The sequence below is a fragment of the Ichthyophthirius multifiliis genome (assembly GCF_000220395.1).
Source record: "Ichthyophthirius multifiliis unplaced genomic scaffold scaff_1120509249626, whole genome shotgun sequence".
Taxonomy (NCBI): domain Eukaryota; phylum Ciliophora; class Oligohymenophorea; order Hymenostomatida; genus Ichthyophthirius; species Ichthyophthirius multifiliis.
Window position 1 is genome coordinate 376 of NW_004087527.1, and position 12,992 is coordinate 13,367.

Below are 12,992 nucleotides of genomic sequence, written 5' to 3' on the forward strand. Positions count from 1 at the left end.
ATTGTTTATAAATGGTGTTTATTATATATTTGAACAAAATATTGATGGAAATGAAGCAAATATATGCGAATCACTACATATATTATTGTTTAAATTAAATTGATTTATTATATTATCCCATGATTATTAATCATGTGGCTATTATTATTTATATAACAAATTAGACTAATCATTATAAAACTAATTAATTAATTAATAATTTATATTATTTTCGTTATTATTCATTTTTAAAATATAAAATTTATTAGTTTAAATTTTTTTCTTGTTTAATTTTAGTTAAAAAAAAAAAAAAAAAACACAAAAATATTATTTTTTTTTTTTTAGTATTTTATGAAATAAATATCAAATTTTATTATTTTATAATTTCAATTGTTTTTTTTTTATATAGTTTAAAAATAAATAAATTTTATAATAATAACATTAAAAAAAATATATAAAAAATAGTTAAAAAAAATTATATTAATTAATTTCATTTATATAGATTTTAAAAATAAATAAAATATATTTAAAATTAATAAATATGAATTCTTTTAGTGTTTTTTTTTTTTCTTAACAAAAAAATATTAAAATTATAAATATATTATTTTATTATTTAATTTATATATTATTAATATTTTATTTTACATTTATTTTTATTTAAGAATTTAATTATAATAATAATTACTCTTTATTATTTAATATTTTAGTAAGTAAATTCAATTTATATTTTAATATAATTTACTATAAATAATACTTCCTTTTAATATAAACAATATTTAATTTTTATTTAAATATTTTTTACATTATTAGACTCTTTTAAATAATAATTAGAAAATTAATAAAATTCACATATTAAGAATTAAAAATCATATGAATTTAAAAATAATTATATAATTATTTTAAAAACTTGTTAATTAATAATATATTTCATTTAATAAATAATATATATAGTGATTTATTAAAAACTTAAAACAAAAAAAAACAAAATATTTATAAAATTTTATTAAAAAAAAAAAAAAAAAAAAAAACTAATAATAAACTTATAATTAAATTGTTAAGTAACTTCTCTTAAGAAAACTAATATAACTAAAATGCATTAATTTTAAATAATTATACATGGAATAGCTGGTTCTTTAGCCGCTTTAATCTCTACATGCTTACTTTTTCCAATAGACACAATAAAAATTCATATGCAATTAAAGTAATTATTTAAAAGATATAAATAAATAATTAAAAAAATAAAAAATATATAGTGATAAGAAGGATGAGTTAAATTTTTATTAAAACTTAAAAATTATTATTTATAATATTTTTAAAAAAGATAAATTTAAAGGTATATTTTATTTAATAATAATATAAAAAAAAAATTAATAAGAATAATATTTGATGATAAAAAATAAAAACATATATTTACTTAAAATAAGAAATATTTAATATATATAAAATATATATTATATTAATTTATTTTTATATAATTTATTTATTTTGATTTAATATTTTTTTTTTTTTTTCAATGTAATTTTATTAATAAAAATATTATGTTTAATATTTAATGATTATAAATAGTAATATTTATATTTAAAATAGTTGATTAAAATAAAAAAAATATTAAATATAAATTAAATATTATAATATAAATTCCTTTGTATTAATTAAAAATATTTTTAAAAAATTTAATTATGTATAATAGGCTTTTACAAAGGGTTAGCTGCAGTAGTATTAGGAAATATAGTTTCACAATTCACATATTTTTTAATGTAATAAAAAAATATAATTTTTATTAAACCATACTTTTTAATTAAGTTATAATTTTTTAAAATTAATGATTAATTAACATAAGCTAAGTATTTTTTAATACGCAATGTGTTCAATGATAGCAGGAATGATAGCTTCATTTTTTACAAATCCATTTTGGGTTATACATACTCATATGATAAAATATCATGTATAAAAAAAAAAAAATATTTATATTTATAAATTATATATATATATATATATATATATATATATATATTTATATATATAAACTAAATAATAATATTAAAAAAAAGACAAGTTTATTTAATACTATTAGTAATATGTTTATGTAAGGTGGATTTCTTATATTCTTTAAAGGTTTAACTAGTTCCCTTCTGCTTGTTTTTAATCCTATTATTAATTATGTAATTTATGAGTCATATAAGTAATGGGTTTTTAAGATTTTCGTTGATAATAATTATGAAGGGCTCATTTTCTTTTTTGGAGGTGCATTAAGTAAATTTATTGCAACCGTTTTTACATATCCATATTAGTTAATAAGGACAAAATAACATGTTTTATATCTATATTATATGTTTTATAATAATTGTTTTTTAAATATATTAGATTATAAAAAATAAAAATTATCTTGAAATACTCTCAAGTATCTATGAATAAAATGGGATTTCTGGATTTTTTGTTGGACTTTTACCTAAACTTTCTTAAACTGTATTGAGTAGTGCATTATTTATTTTATTTTATGAGAAAATTTATTAATTACTCGAAAAAATAATTATTTATAATGAAAATTTATATTATATTTCTTTTTATAGTTTTTAGGCTTTTTTTATTATTTATTTAATAAACTATTTAGACTTAAAATAAAAATAAAGTTTAGATGATTAAAAAAATTAATGAATTTTTTTTTTAAAAAAAATAAATATAAAAAGTAGATTTTAGTATTAAAAATGACTTATTAATATATAATATAACTACTTCTTTCTCTTAAAATAACATTTTATTTATTATTAACTAATAATTAATAGAATTAATATTATATAAAATAATAAAAAAACTACTTTATTATATTTATATTTATTTACTATTTTTATTAAAATTTTTTATTTTTTTTAAATATTCAAAAAAAAAAAAATATATATATATATATATATATATATTATATTAATTATTTATTTTATATAAAAATATATGAAATATATATTTTTTTTTTATTTTGCCAACATTTATATTATTATAATATTATTTTAAGGAGAAATTTATCTGTTTTTATATATATTATATAAATCTATATTTATTTATTTTTCTTTAACAAAATTTTCATTTGTTTGTAGTATTTAATTAATTATTAGATACAGGAATTTTTTACTGTTATTATTTATTTTCCTCTTTTTATTTTTAAATTTCAATTAATTATTTAATATAAGCAACTTATTATTATGGAATAATAATAGGTTTAAGTCTTTTATCCTAAAACAATATAAAAAAAAGATTAATATATAAAAAATACCTTTTAATTCATTACACTTGAATGAGAAAAATGTTAAACTAACTCATAATATCCTTGTAATCTTGCATAATATAATAAACATACCTTTTAATTTTTTTGTATATATATTTATTTTAATTATTTTACTTTTTCACTATTAAATTGAACCCATTTTTAGTTATGAAATTCTTCATAAAATTATTTAATATAAGAGCAATCAATAAAATTAATAAAAGCATAACCCATATTGCATTTATTCTATTTTAATTATATATATATATATATATATATATATATATACATAAGTAATTTATATTTACACTAAAATCTATTGGTAAATAGAAAAAATCATATTTATTTAAAAAGCTTTTATTAATTTTTTCTATTAAAGACGTTTAATCATATTTATTCGGAATATTTTTAATCATAATAGTAGTTCTTTTATCTTATCTAACCTTTTTATAGATAAAAAATAATAGTTTATATATAATATATATAAAAAAGATATTACTTATTCAGGATTAATTCTATAATTATCTTCATCTTCTTAAGGAATAACTTTTCTCTTTCTAATTCCTTTAGGTTTCATTTTTTTTTTTAATTGTTTTATTCACTTTCTTATTTATCTTCTTCCTCTTCCAAAATTTACTGTTCTTAATAAAAACTAGGAAAGCTTCTTTTTTATAATTGCTCAACTTCTTATTATTTATATGAATAATTAGAATTATTATTACTGTTTAAATCCTATTATTAAATAATTAACTGTTAAATATATGAGTTATTCAAGCTATTTGAATTATTAATTTATTAAGAACTATCAAAACTTTAATTTTATTAAAAAGACATAAAATCAATTCGTTGATTATTTTAAAAACTTAAATTATTTTAAAAACTTTAATTATTTTGGAAACTTTAATTATTACTATTATTACTTCCTTATGAATTAATTTAGCAGTTAAATTAAGATTAATAGGACGAGTTGTTGGAAAAAATTGGAGGATTAATTAAATTCAAAAACTTCTTTTATTAATTTTTAAGAGTTATATTTTAAAAATTAGATATATATTATTATTATTATTATTATTTTTATTATTATTATTATTATAATTGCTATTATTGTAATTATAATTATTATTGGTTTGAAAATTAATTATATTATTCAGTTTAACTCATAACTCGATTTTGTCTAAATTTTTGTGCAAATTTAAGATTTTCATTCATTTTTTGCTAATTGTTTTATTAAGAAGGCTAATGAAATGATTTTTATTAAAAAATTTGTTAATAATTAACTTTTTTTTAATCTTAAACATAAGAAGTTGAATCAAAAGTTGAATCATCGTTTATATTTTTGATTTAAAATAAAGAACTATTTTATATTTATATTTGATTTTTTATTTATTTATATTAATAAAATTACTTATATTAATCTTATATTAAATTAGGTTATGAATAATTTGGTAGTTTTAAAGATTTTTCTTGTTATCTTTTATTAATTTATTCTTTATTATTTTTTATATATAATTAATTATTTTATATTTTATTTACTTTAAGATAACATATTTTAAAAATAATTATATATATTAGATGTTTATGGTTTTTTTTAAATTTGTTATTTGTATTCTTAAAATGAATGCTCTTAGTTTTGTTTTTATTAGTATTACATAGCTTATTATTAAATAGGATATTAAGTCACATTTTTATTTTCTTAATTATTTTCACTTTTACTAAAGCAGTTTTAAACTTCTTTAAATTTATTTATCATATTTGTAGTTTTTTCATCTTCAGATTCTTCTTATTCATTTATATCCATTATAAGAACATTATTAACTTTATATGTAGTTATATAAATATTATTTATAATTTTTTATTTTTACAATGTTCATTTTTATTTATTAATTTATTCTTATTTTTTTAATGAAGCATTTCTTGAATGTAAAATATCTAATTATTATATTTTTTTTTATTTCTCTTTCCTGCTTTTTTTTTTCTTGTTATAATTAATTATATATATATATTATTTATTTTTTTTCTATTTTTTTTTAATGTTTATTTTATTTATAATCTATATATCAATATATTTTATTATTTTATTACATTTTTTATATTTTGCTTTTATTATTATACTAATTTAAATTTTCATTTTTATATTTTAATTTAAATATTTTTATAAATAAATTTAAAAGCATTAATAAATTTCATAAAAATATTATTTGAATTATATTCTTAAAATTTTTTCAAAAATATAAATTATAAATATATGTATATGTATATATATATATATATATATATTATATATATTATATATATTTTAATATTTTATATATTTATATATATTCATCTAGTTTTTTTATATAAATTATATTCATTTTTATAAATCAATTTTATAATTTTAATAAAATATTATAATATTTTTTTCCCAAATAAAAAAATGCAATTTAATTTAAAAAAAAAAAAAAAAATTTAAAAAAATATATAAAAATTTTAATAATTATTATTTTTTAAAATTAATATAATACATTTTTTTATATATCCATAATATACAATAAAATTAAGTAAAATATAAAAAGTCATTATTAATTTTACTAATAATTATTTTTACTTTTTTTCCTTTCTTCCCTCGAAACTTCATTTAAAGCTTTAAACTTGGGCATATCTTCGTTTTTAGCCGGTAAAGGTTCTTCCTTAAACCACTTATCTTGCAAAGCCTTACTAGCAGTAATTCTTTTATCAGGATTTAAACAAAGCATATCACATAGCAACTTAAATCCCTATTAAGATATTTTGTTTCCAATAATATCCTTTAGTCCACTTGAATCTTACGGATACTCTTTTTTTTCAAAAAACTTTGCCTATTTGAGGTTTACCCAATTTTTCCAATCTTTTATATTTGGACCTCCTACTGCATTGAATATTTTTTCTATTTAATTAATTTCACAAGTCCCTTTAAATAATTAATCCCTTATAACAAGTTCTCCGAAAATACACCCAACAGACCACATATCTAAAGCGGTTGAATATCTATCTTATCCTAATAAAATTTCAGGTGCCCTATACCACATAGTGACTACATTCAATGTATAAGGCTTGTTTAGTCCTTAATATTTTCTCCCTAAACCAAAATCACATTACTTTTAATTATCCTTGATTATTATATAAAATATTCGAAGTTTTAAGGTCTCTATGCATTATTTTTTTCTTGTGTAAAAACTCAATTGCTAATAATAATTAATAAACCAAATTTTTTATTTCTGATTCAGTAAAATCAAAATTTTGGTTTTCTATTAAATCCTTCAATTCATGTTCCATATATTCCATTATCATATATATCATATCACAATCACTACCTACGACAACTCTTTTTACTGCTATTATATTCTCATGTCTTAATGCCATTAATATATTAAATTCTCTTATTGAAGTTATTGGGAAACCATCCTTTTCTCTAGTACGGTCAATTTTAGTCTTTTTTATTGCAATTATTTCACCTGTTAGTTTATCTATAGCTCTGTATACAACTCCATATACACCTTCATGTATTTTATTTAATTTTTAGTAATTATCTACTGAATCACAGCCTTCTAATAATCCACATATTTTACGCTTTTTTAATAATTAAAGCTTTTTTTCGGCTGATAATTCATATGAATGTTTTCTTAAGGAAATACGCTCTTCTTCGTCTAAATTTTGGTTAATTTCATTTTTTTCTAAATTACAGTCACTTTCGAAATTTGAATCGGATGAATTTTCATTGATTTCTTTTGATTATTTTTTGGTTTTTTCTAGATTTTTATTTGACATTTTTTAAAATAAATATATTATATATGTATTTTTTTTTAATTAGGATGCTATTTTTTAATTTTTTTATTTTTTATTTTTTTTAATAAAATATTAATTTATTATACATGAATAATTATTTATTTTTTATATGTATTTTTTTTATATATATATATATTTTTTTATTTTATTTTTTTCCTTTTTCTTTCATAATGTTACGTTCATTTATATATCTCCTTCTAATAATTCTTATAAACTAGACAACTAATTAATTAGTTTTTTATTTTTTTAAAAAAATAAATGCAAAAAGTTAAATAAATACTATGTTTTGAATATGCTTTTCTTTTTAATTAATTTTTTCAAGTCTTTTATTTTGTTATAATTCAATATTTTAAATATTTTTCTCTATATTATCAATTTTTTTTTATAATTCTTCTTATTCTTAATAACTTAATATAGATTCTATAGTTTAATTGCATTCTACTCTATTGTTTTTTATATAGATTCAACTCTCAATTATTCCTTACTTTTATTTATTCCTTCTTTTATTTCTAGTATTTAATTTCCTTTTATTAATTTATATTTAATAATATTTTTTTTTTTAAAAAAAAAAAAACCTATTTATTATGCCATATTTTCATTTTATTATAAATCTTTTATTCCAGAATAAACTTAAATTTCAGATTTAGATATTTAAAATTCATAGTTTTCTATTTCTTTAAATATATCATTAATTTCTTTTTCTCTTTTTTTGTTTATTTATTAAAAAAATAAAAATATTAATTTTTTACAAATCCTCATATGATAAATTATAATATCTTTATAATATTTATAAATATTTTAATGAAATTCTATCCAATATTTACTCTTTATATAATAGTTTATTTAAAATCACAGACTCTTAAAAATCTATTTTATTTATTAGAAACAATTTTTTTATTTAAAAAATATTTATAAATAAGTAAAATATAACCTTCTGTAATATTATTATTCATATTATTTGAATTTTTTATATATATATATATATATATATATTTAAAATATATGTTTTTTATATATATTTATATTATTTTTATGTTTCTTAGTATTTTAATCAAACAATAAATTATATTTACATGCAATATTTTTATCGAACTTAAAAAAATAAACTTAAACCTCCATTTTAAATATAAAATAATAATAAATATGATTAAATCGAAGATTTAAATATTTAAGAATAAAAAAAAAAAAAAAGCATAATGTATTTTATAAAACAGAAAATCTTAAATAATCTAATTGAATATTGAAATTTATAATATTATGATAACAAGTATACTGAAATAAAAAGAGAAACATGATTTATTTTGAAAAGACATAAAAACAGATTATAAAAACAAATAAAAAATAATTTTAAGAAAATAAATAAATGAAGATATGCATTATATACATGTAAAAATTTTGATGAAAATATTTAAATAAGAAATTTATAAAAAATAATATTTGGAGGTAAATATAATAAAAGAAGAAAAAATAAAAATAATATAAGATATAAAAAAAAAAAAATATTTTATTTTATTTAAATATATTTATTTCATTTATAAATAAAATTTTTGATAATTAATAATAAATATATATTATATTTACTAAATAATTTTAATTATAATTTTTTAATAAATCATATATAAAATTATCTTTCTATTTAATTTAAATATTAATTTACTGAATTATATTAAATAATTAAAATATATATTATTTATATATATATATATATATATATATAATATTTATTTATATATATAAAAAAATGTTATTATTATAATAATAAAAAATTATTATATCAAAATTTATTAATATTTCATTATTTTTATATATAAAAAAAAAACTATTAATAAAATAAAGGTCAAACACAATATTTTTTTTTATAAATATTCATTATATAGTTTTCTACATTTAAAATATTAAATAAATATATTTTTATACAAAAATATCTTTTATCAAATTTTCTATATATTAATTATTGTATTAACATATATTTAATAAATGCAGAAGCAATTTAATAAATTAAAATATCAAAAAATATTACTATAAAATAAAAAGCTAACCAATCATTATATTAAATTTCGAATTTTTTAAAAATATTAATACAAATGTAGTAATAACAAATTACCAGTATAAAAATGAATAAGAAACAAAATAGTGATTTAAATATTTTATTATTATTTTTATAAACACTTTCTGCCAAAACAATGAATTAATTAATAGTTAATAATAAGAATAGATTAACAATTATCTTTTAAATAAACATTAGATCATTATAAATAATAGAATTAGTAGTAATAAGTATTATATATTTTACATATTATGAAGTTATTCTAAAAGTTCTACTTAAAAATTAATTAAAGCAAATAAATAATTAAATTAATTCATGTAAACTTATAACTGAAATAAATTTACTTTGATTTTAAAAGAGTTAAAGTTAATTTATTTCATTTTGATTATAAATTTTACTATTTATTTAAAATAAAAAGCTACTTTGTCTTTTATTTACATTTGATTTAACTTTATATTATTATTTTGATTTATTACTATCTTTTTCTCCTATTTAATCTTATTTATCACTATCTTTTTCTCCTATTTAATCTTATTTATCACTATCCTTTAAACTCTATTCCTAATTTTAGTTGCTTGTTGTATTTTTATGTAATTAACTTTATAGACATACTAATTGATTCAAACTTGCTAAACGTTTTTTTCTTTTAGCCTAAACATAATTTATGGGTGTACCCGAATAATTTTCCACATCTTAAACCTTATACTAGTCGTTTTGAGGTTATATTCCATTTTCTTAGTTAGTTTATTATATACCAACTTAATCTTATTATTAAGGAGATAATTTACTAAGCTTAACTTTTATAAAACCTTCTATATTATTTAATGATAATATTTATTTATCTTCTTTTTATTAAAATGGATATATTTACTTTTTGAAAAGTATCTTATTTCTTTTTGTTAATAAATTAGGTTCTAATGTTTATTATTTTTATCTTTGTAATTATTCTGATTATAAGTTCTATGTATAAAATACATTATTTGGTTATGCATGATTTTCATTTTTTATAGAAGCATTTTAATATTATAATTCATTTAAAATAGTGGAATTTATAATTTAATTACTCTATAAAAACTAATTATTGAATTTAAATTCAGATTAAGTATCTTCAAAAAAATTAGATTAAAAAAAAATATATTATAATAAAAAAAATATTTTATATTATTTGTTAATAATTATTATTCATCAAATTATTTTTACATTTTTTTTATAAAATTGAATGTAAAAATTAATTTTAATATTATAATTAATATTTTTTTTTAAATACTTTATTTTTATGTTGTAGTTTTCTCTAGATATTAATTTTGTATTTTTATAGTTTATTCATCATTTTAAAAAATATTAGTTAATTATTTTTATCTTATTTCATCTGTAATAGAATCTTAAAAAATAATATATTTAATTTAATTTATTTTTATTATGCTTTATTCCATTTATTAGTCTTAAATATTATCAATTTATTATAAATACATAAATAAAATTATATAAATTATAGTAGTAGCAACTAAAGTCCACACAGAAGCATACAAATACCAATCTTTTGAACGGATCGATTTTTTAAATATTCCATTTATGTCATTAACAAGAGTTTATATTCCTTAGGTTTTACATTTACATATAAATTAATTAATTTTATTTTAATCGTTTCTATGATGTAAAATTAAGCAATCTTAATTAATCCATTTATCTTAAATATTTTATATACAGACATAATTATCAATATTATCTAATGTTTAAGTTAAATTATAAACGTTGTATAAAGGAATATTAATTGGTGTTTATTATTAATTTTAAAGAAAAGTTATTGTTTTTTCATTTATGACAAAAGGATGATTATTAGGGTAAGGGAATCTTTTATCATATTTAATTACAGAAGAAGGATATTCTAAATAATTTACCTAGTATGTTAGACATTCTTAGTTTTAGTCTATATTTATATCATCTTTTTATGCATCTGAAATTAATATCAAATAATTTTCTTTTAAAATCTTAAATGTTATTCTTTGAGAAGTTATTATATTTAAAACTTTTATAGGATTTTCATTTGTAATTTAAATCATATTTAATGTTTACGATATTATTTACATTATTTATATATACTATTTATCTATTTATGTGTTTTATTCATGATTAAATGAATATCTGTCAACTTATTGAATCTTTTGAATTATTTATGCTTACAACATAAGAATTTGTATTTATTAAAAAACATTAGCATATTATATTGTGTCAGAAATTAGTTCTTTCCTAATAAATGCTTATTAATCAGTTATTATTTATTGAACATTATTAATAAATTACTGGATTTTACCAAATCCTAATTTTGATACGATTTAATTAAGAAAATTATTAAATATAGAATTTAATGTTATTAGTGTCTATATAAAATAGTTCAAAGAGTTAGTTTATTAATAAAAATAGGTTTATAAATTCTCAATCTCATTTAAAATATTAATATATAATTGTGTAAATTAAGTATTTTCTTACAATTAAAGGACGCCTATATGATTAATAACATCTTAAATAATCATATTATAATTAATAACTTTATTTTCATTTAAATAAGTTTATTTTGTTTAATCAAACCAATTATTTATAAATTTATAATATGAAGAACTATCTTAAACATCATATTAACTTACTGTAATTTATTAGGTTATATTTCTTATTCCTCCTCTTGAATCTTATATTACTCCCATAATTAAAGAAACGCCATAAGGTAAGACAGTTTCGATATTATTCTTTGGTGACAAATCAGACAACAAATGCCTATTAATATATTAGGCATTTTTTATTTCTTTATTATAATCATCTTAATTTTTATAAAAATAGAAAGAATAAGATAGAGGTTAATCAAAATCAATACATCCGTTTATTTAAAGAATTTATTTATCCTACAGATTTTAAACTTTAAAACCTGTAGTTTAATCAAAAGTGCATTCTTACGGAGGTATATTAGCGTTTAAAGTATAAGAAATGAATGTAGGTACTATAAAATTTATTTTTCTAATTGAAAATTTTAATTCAAATTAATTTTAATTTTCTCTTAAAAAGTCGAAAAATAATTCCCAAACACAAAATCTAAATTATTTATGGTTTATTGATATTATATTCTTTTACTAATTCTAATATAAAATAACTCCTGTAATTATTAAGTTATCAACATTTGTAATCCATTGATAATCAAATTAAGTTAATATTTCTTAGTTTAAATTTATTCTATTTTAAGAGTTATTAATAGAAATATTAGTATAAACAGGGGGAACATCATAATCAACCATTGATATTATTGTTTAATCAAAAACGGTTATTCCATTTTTTGTTCCTTATAGTTTAAATTTATATTATTAAAAATTCTGTAAGATATTCTTTTATATTTTAATTTACAAGTTTTATGTGATTGGTGAAACAATTAAATTATTTTATGAATCACTACAATTATCTCCTGTACTTAGACTTATACATTACCAATTTAAATTTATTCCATAATTAGTTTCTTTTAATGAATTTTTTTCACTAGGTGATAAATTAGGATCATCTACTTTTCCTTCGAGAATAAAGCTTTATGAATATTATTATTATTTATTTCCTCCTAAAATTTAAACCAAAGGAGGATTAGAAAGTACTTATATTGGATATAATATTTATTGAGTAATAGTTGGATCAGATTTTAAAGAAACTCTAATTTATATATTATATGTTGTATTAATTTTCATAATAAAAGGTTAAATTTGAAATTAAAATTATGTTCCTTAAATTTATTATGTAGAATCGATATTTAATTATTCAGTTAAATTGTCATTTTATTTAATTTATACTTCATATACATTTTCTTAATGATAAGATATTTTTCCATCATCTTCACATTACAAAAGATTAAAATAAACATTTATTTTCACTAAATTA

The 12,992-nt window shown here is 15.3% G+C and overlaps 4 protein-coding genes across 4 annotated transcripts, besides 20 other annotated features; 1 reads left to right on the forward strand and 3 right to left on the reverse strand. All coding sequences in view use genetic code 6, as the record gives it.

Annotated features, from left to right (window-relative positions):
• Positions 1-406: 406 nt before the first annotated feature.
• Positions 407-464: a microsatellite.
• A 111-nt stretch (positions 465-575) lies between these two features.
• Positions 576-621: a microsatellite.
• Positions 622-1,130: 509 nt separating this feature from the next.
• Positions 1,131-2,634, forward strand: IMG5_017770 (mitochondrial carrier protein, putative; the record flags this gene model as incomplete). The annotated part of the gene is made up of 5 exons (XM_004039537.1): positions 1,131-1,180; positions 1,233-1,312; positions 1,670-1,924; positions 2,031-2,291; positions 2,344-2,634. Coding segments are annotated over 5 exons (936 nt in total), but the record flags the coding sequence as incomplete, so codon positions are not given.
• Positions 1,431-1,461: a microsatellite.
• Positions 1,570-1,619: a microsatellite.
• Positions 1,941-2,004: a microsatellite.
• Positions 2,635-2,868: 234 nt separating the features above from the next.
• Positions 2,869-2,899: a microsatellite.
• A 155-nt stretch (positions 2,900-3,054) lies between these two features.
• On the reverse strand, positions 3,055-3,812 carry IMG5_017780 (RNA recognition motif 2 family protein, putative; the record flags this gene model as incomplete). The annotated part of the gene is made up of 5 exons (XM_004039538.1): positions 3,055-3,204; positions 3,245-3,328; positions 3,371-3,481; positions 3,544-3,678; positions 3,735-3,812. The coding sequence occupies 5 exons, from the start codon at positions 3,810-3,812 to the stop codon at positions 3,055-3,057; spliced, it is 558 nt and encodes a 185-aa protein (XP_004039586.1).
• Positions 3,492-3,523: a microsatellite.
• A 272-nt stretch (positions 3,813-4,084) lies between the features above and the next one.
• Positions 4,085-4,144: a microsatellite.
• A 142-nt stretch (positions 4,145-4,286) lies between these two features.
• Positions 4,287-4,359: a microsatellite.
• A 1,112-nt stretch (positions 4,360-5,471) lies between these two features.
• Positions 5,472-5,557: a microsatellite.
• Positions 5,496-5,558: a microsatellite.
• A 232-nt stretch (positions 5,559-5,790) lies between these two features.
• On the reverse strand, positions 5,791-7,021 carry IMG5_017790 (hypothetical protein; the record flags this gene model as incomplete). Its single annotated transcript, XM_004039539.1, has 2 exons — positions 5,791-6,363; positions 6,458-7,021. The coding sequence occupies 2 exons, from the start codon at positions 7,019-7,021 to the stop codon at positions 5,791-5,793; spliced, it is 1,137 nt and encodes a 378-aa protein (XP_004039587.1).
• Positions 7,022-7,069: 48 nt separating this feature from the next.
• Positions 7,070-7,103: a microsatellite.
• A 31-nt stretch (positions 7,104-7,134) lies between these two features.
• Positions 7,135-7,180: a microsatellite.
• Positions 7,181-7,513: 333 nt separating this feature from the next.
• Positions 7,514-7,548: a microsatellite.
• Positions 7,549-8,007: 459 nt separating this feature from the next.
• Positions 8,008-8,032: a microsatellite.
• Positions 8,033-8,483: 451 nt separating this feature from the next.
• Positions 8,484-8,541: a microsatellite.
• Positions 8,537-8,574: a microsatellite.
• Positions 8,575-8,718: 144 nt separating this feature from the next.
• Positions 8,719-8,775: a microsatellite.
• Positions 8,743-8,814: a microsatellite.
• A 739-nt stretch (positions 8,815-9,553) lies between these two features.
• Positions 9,554-9,632: a microsatellite.
• A 1,981-nt stretch (positions 9,633-11,613) lies between these two features.
• On the reverse strand, positions 11,614-12,624 carry IMG5_017800 (hypothetical protein; the record flags this gene model as incomplete). Its single annotated transcript, XM_004039540.1, has 1 exon — positions 11,614-12,624. The coding sequence occupies one exon, from the start codon at positions 12,622-12,624 to the stop codon at positions 11,614-11,616; it is 1,011 nt and encodes a 336-aa protein (XP_004039588.1).
• Positions 12,625-12,992: the final 368 nt, after the last annotated feature.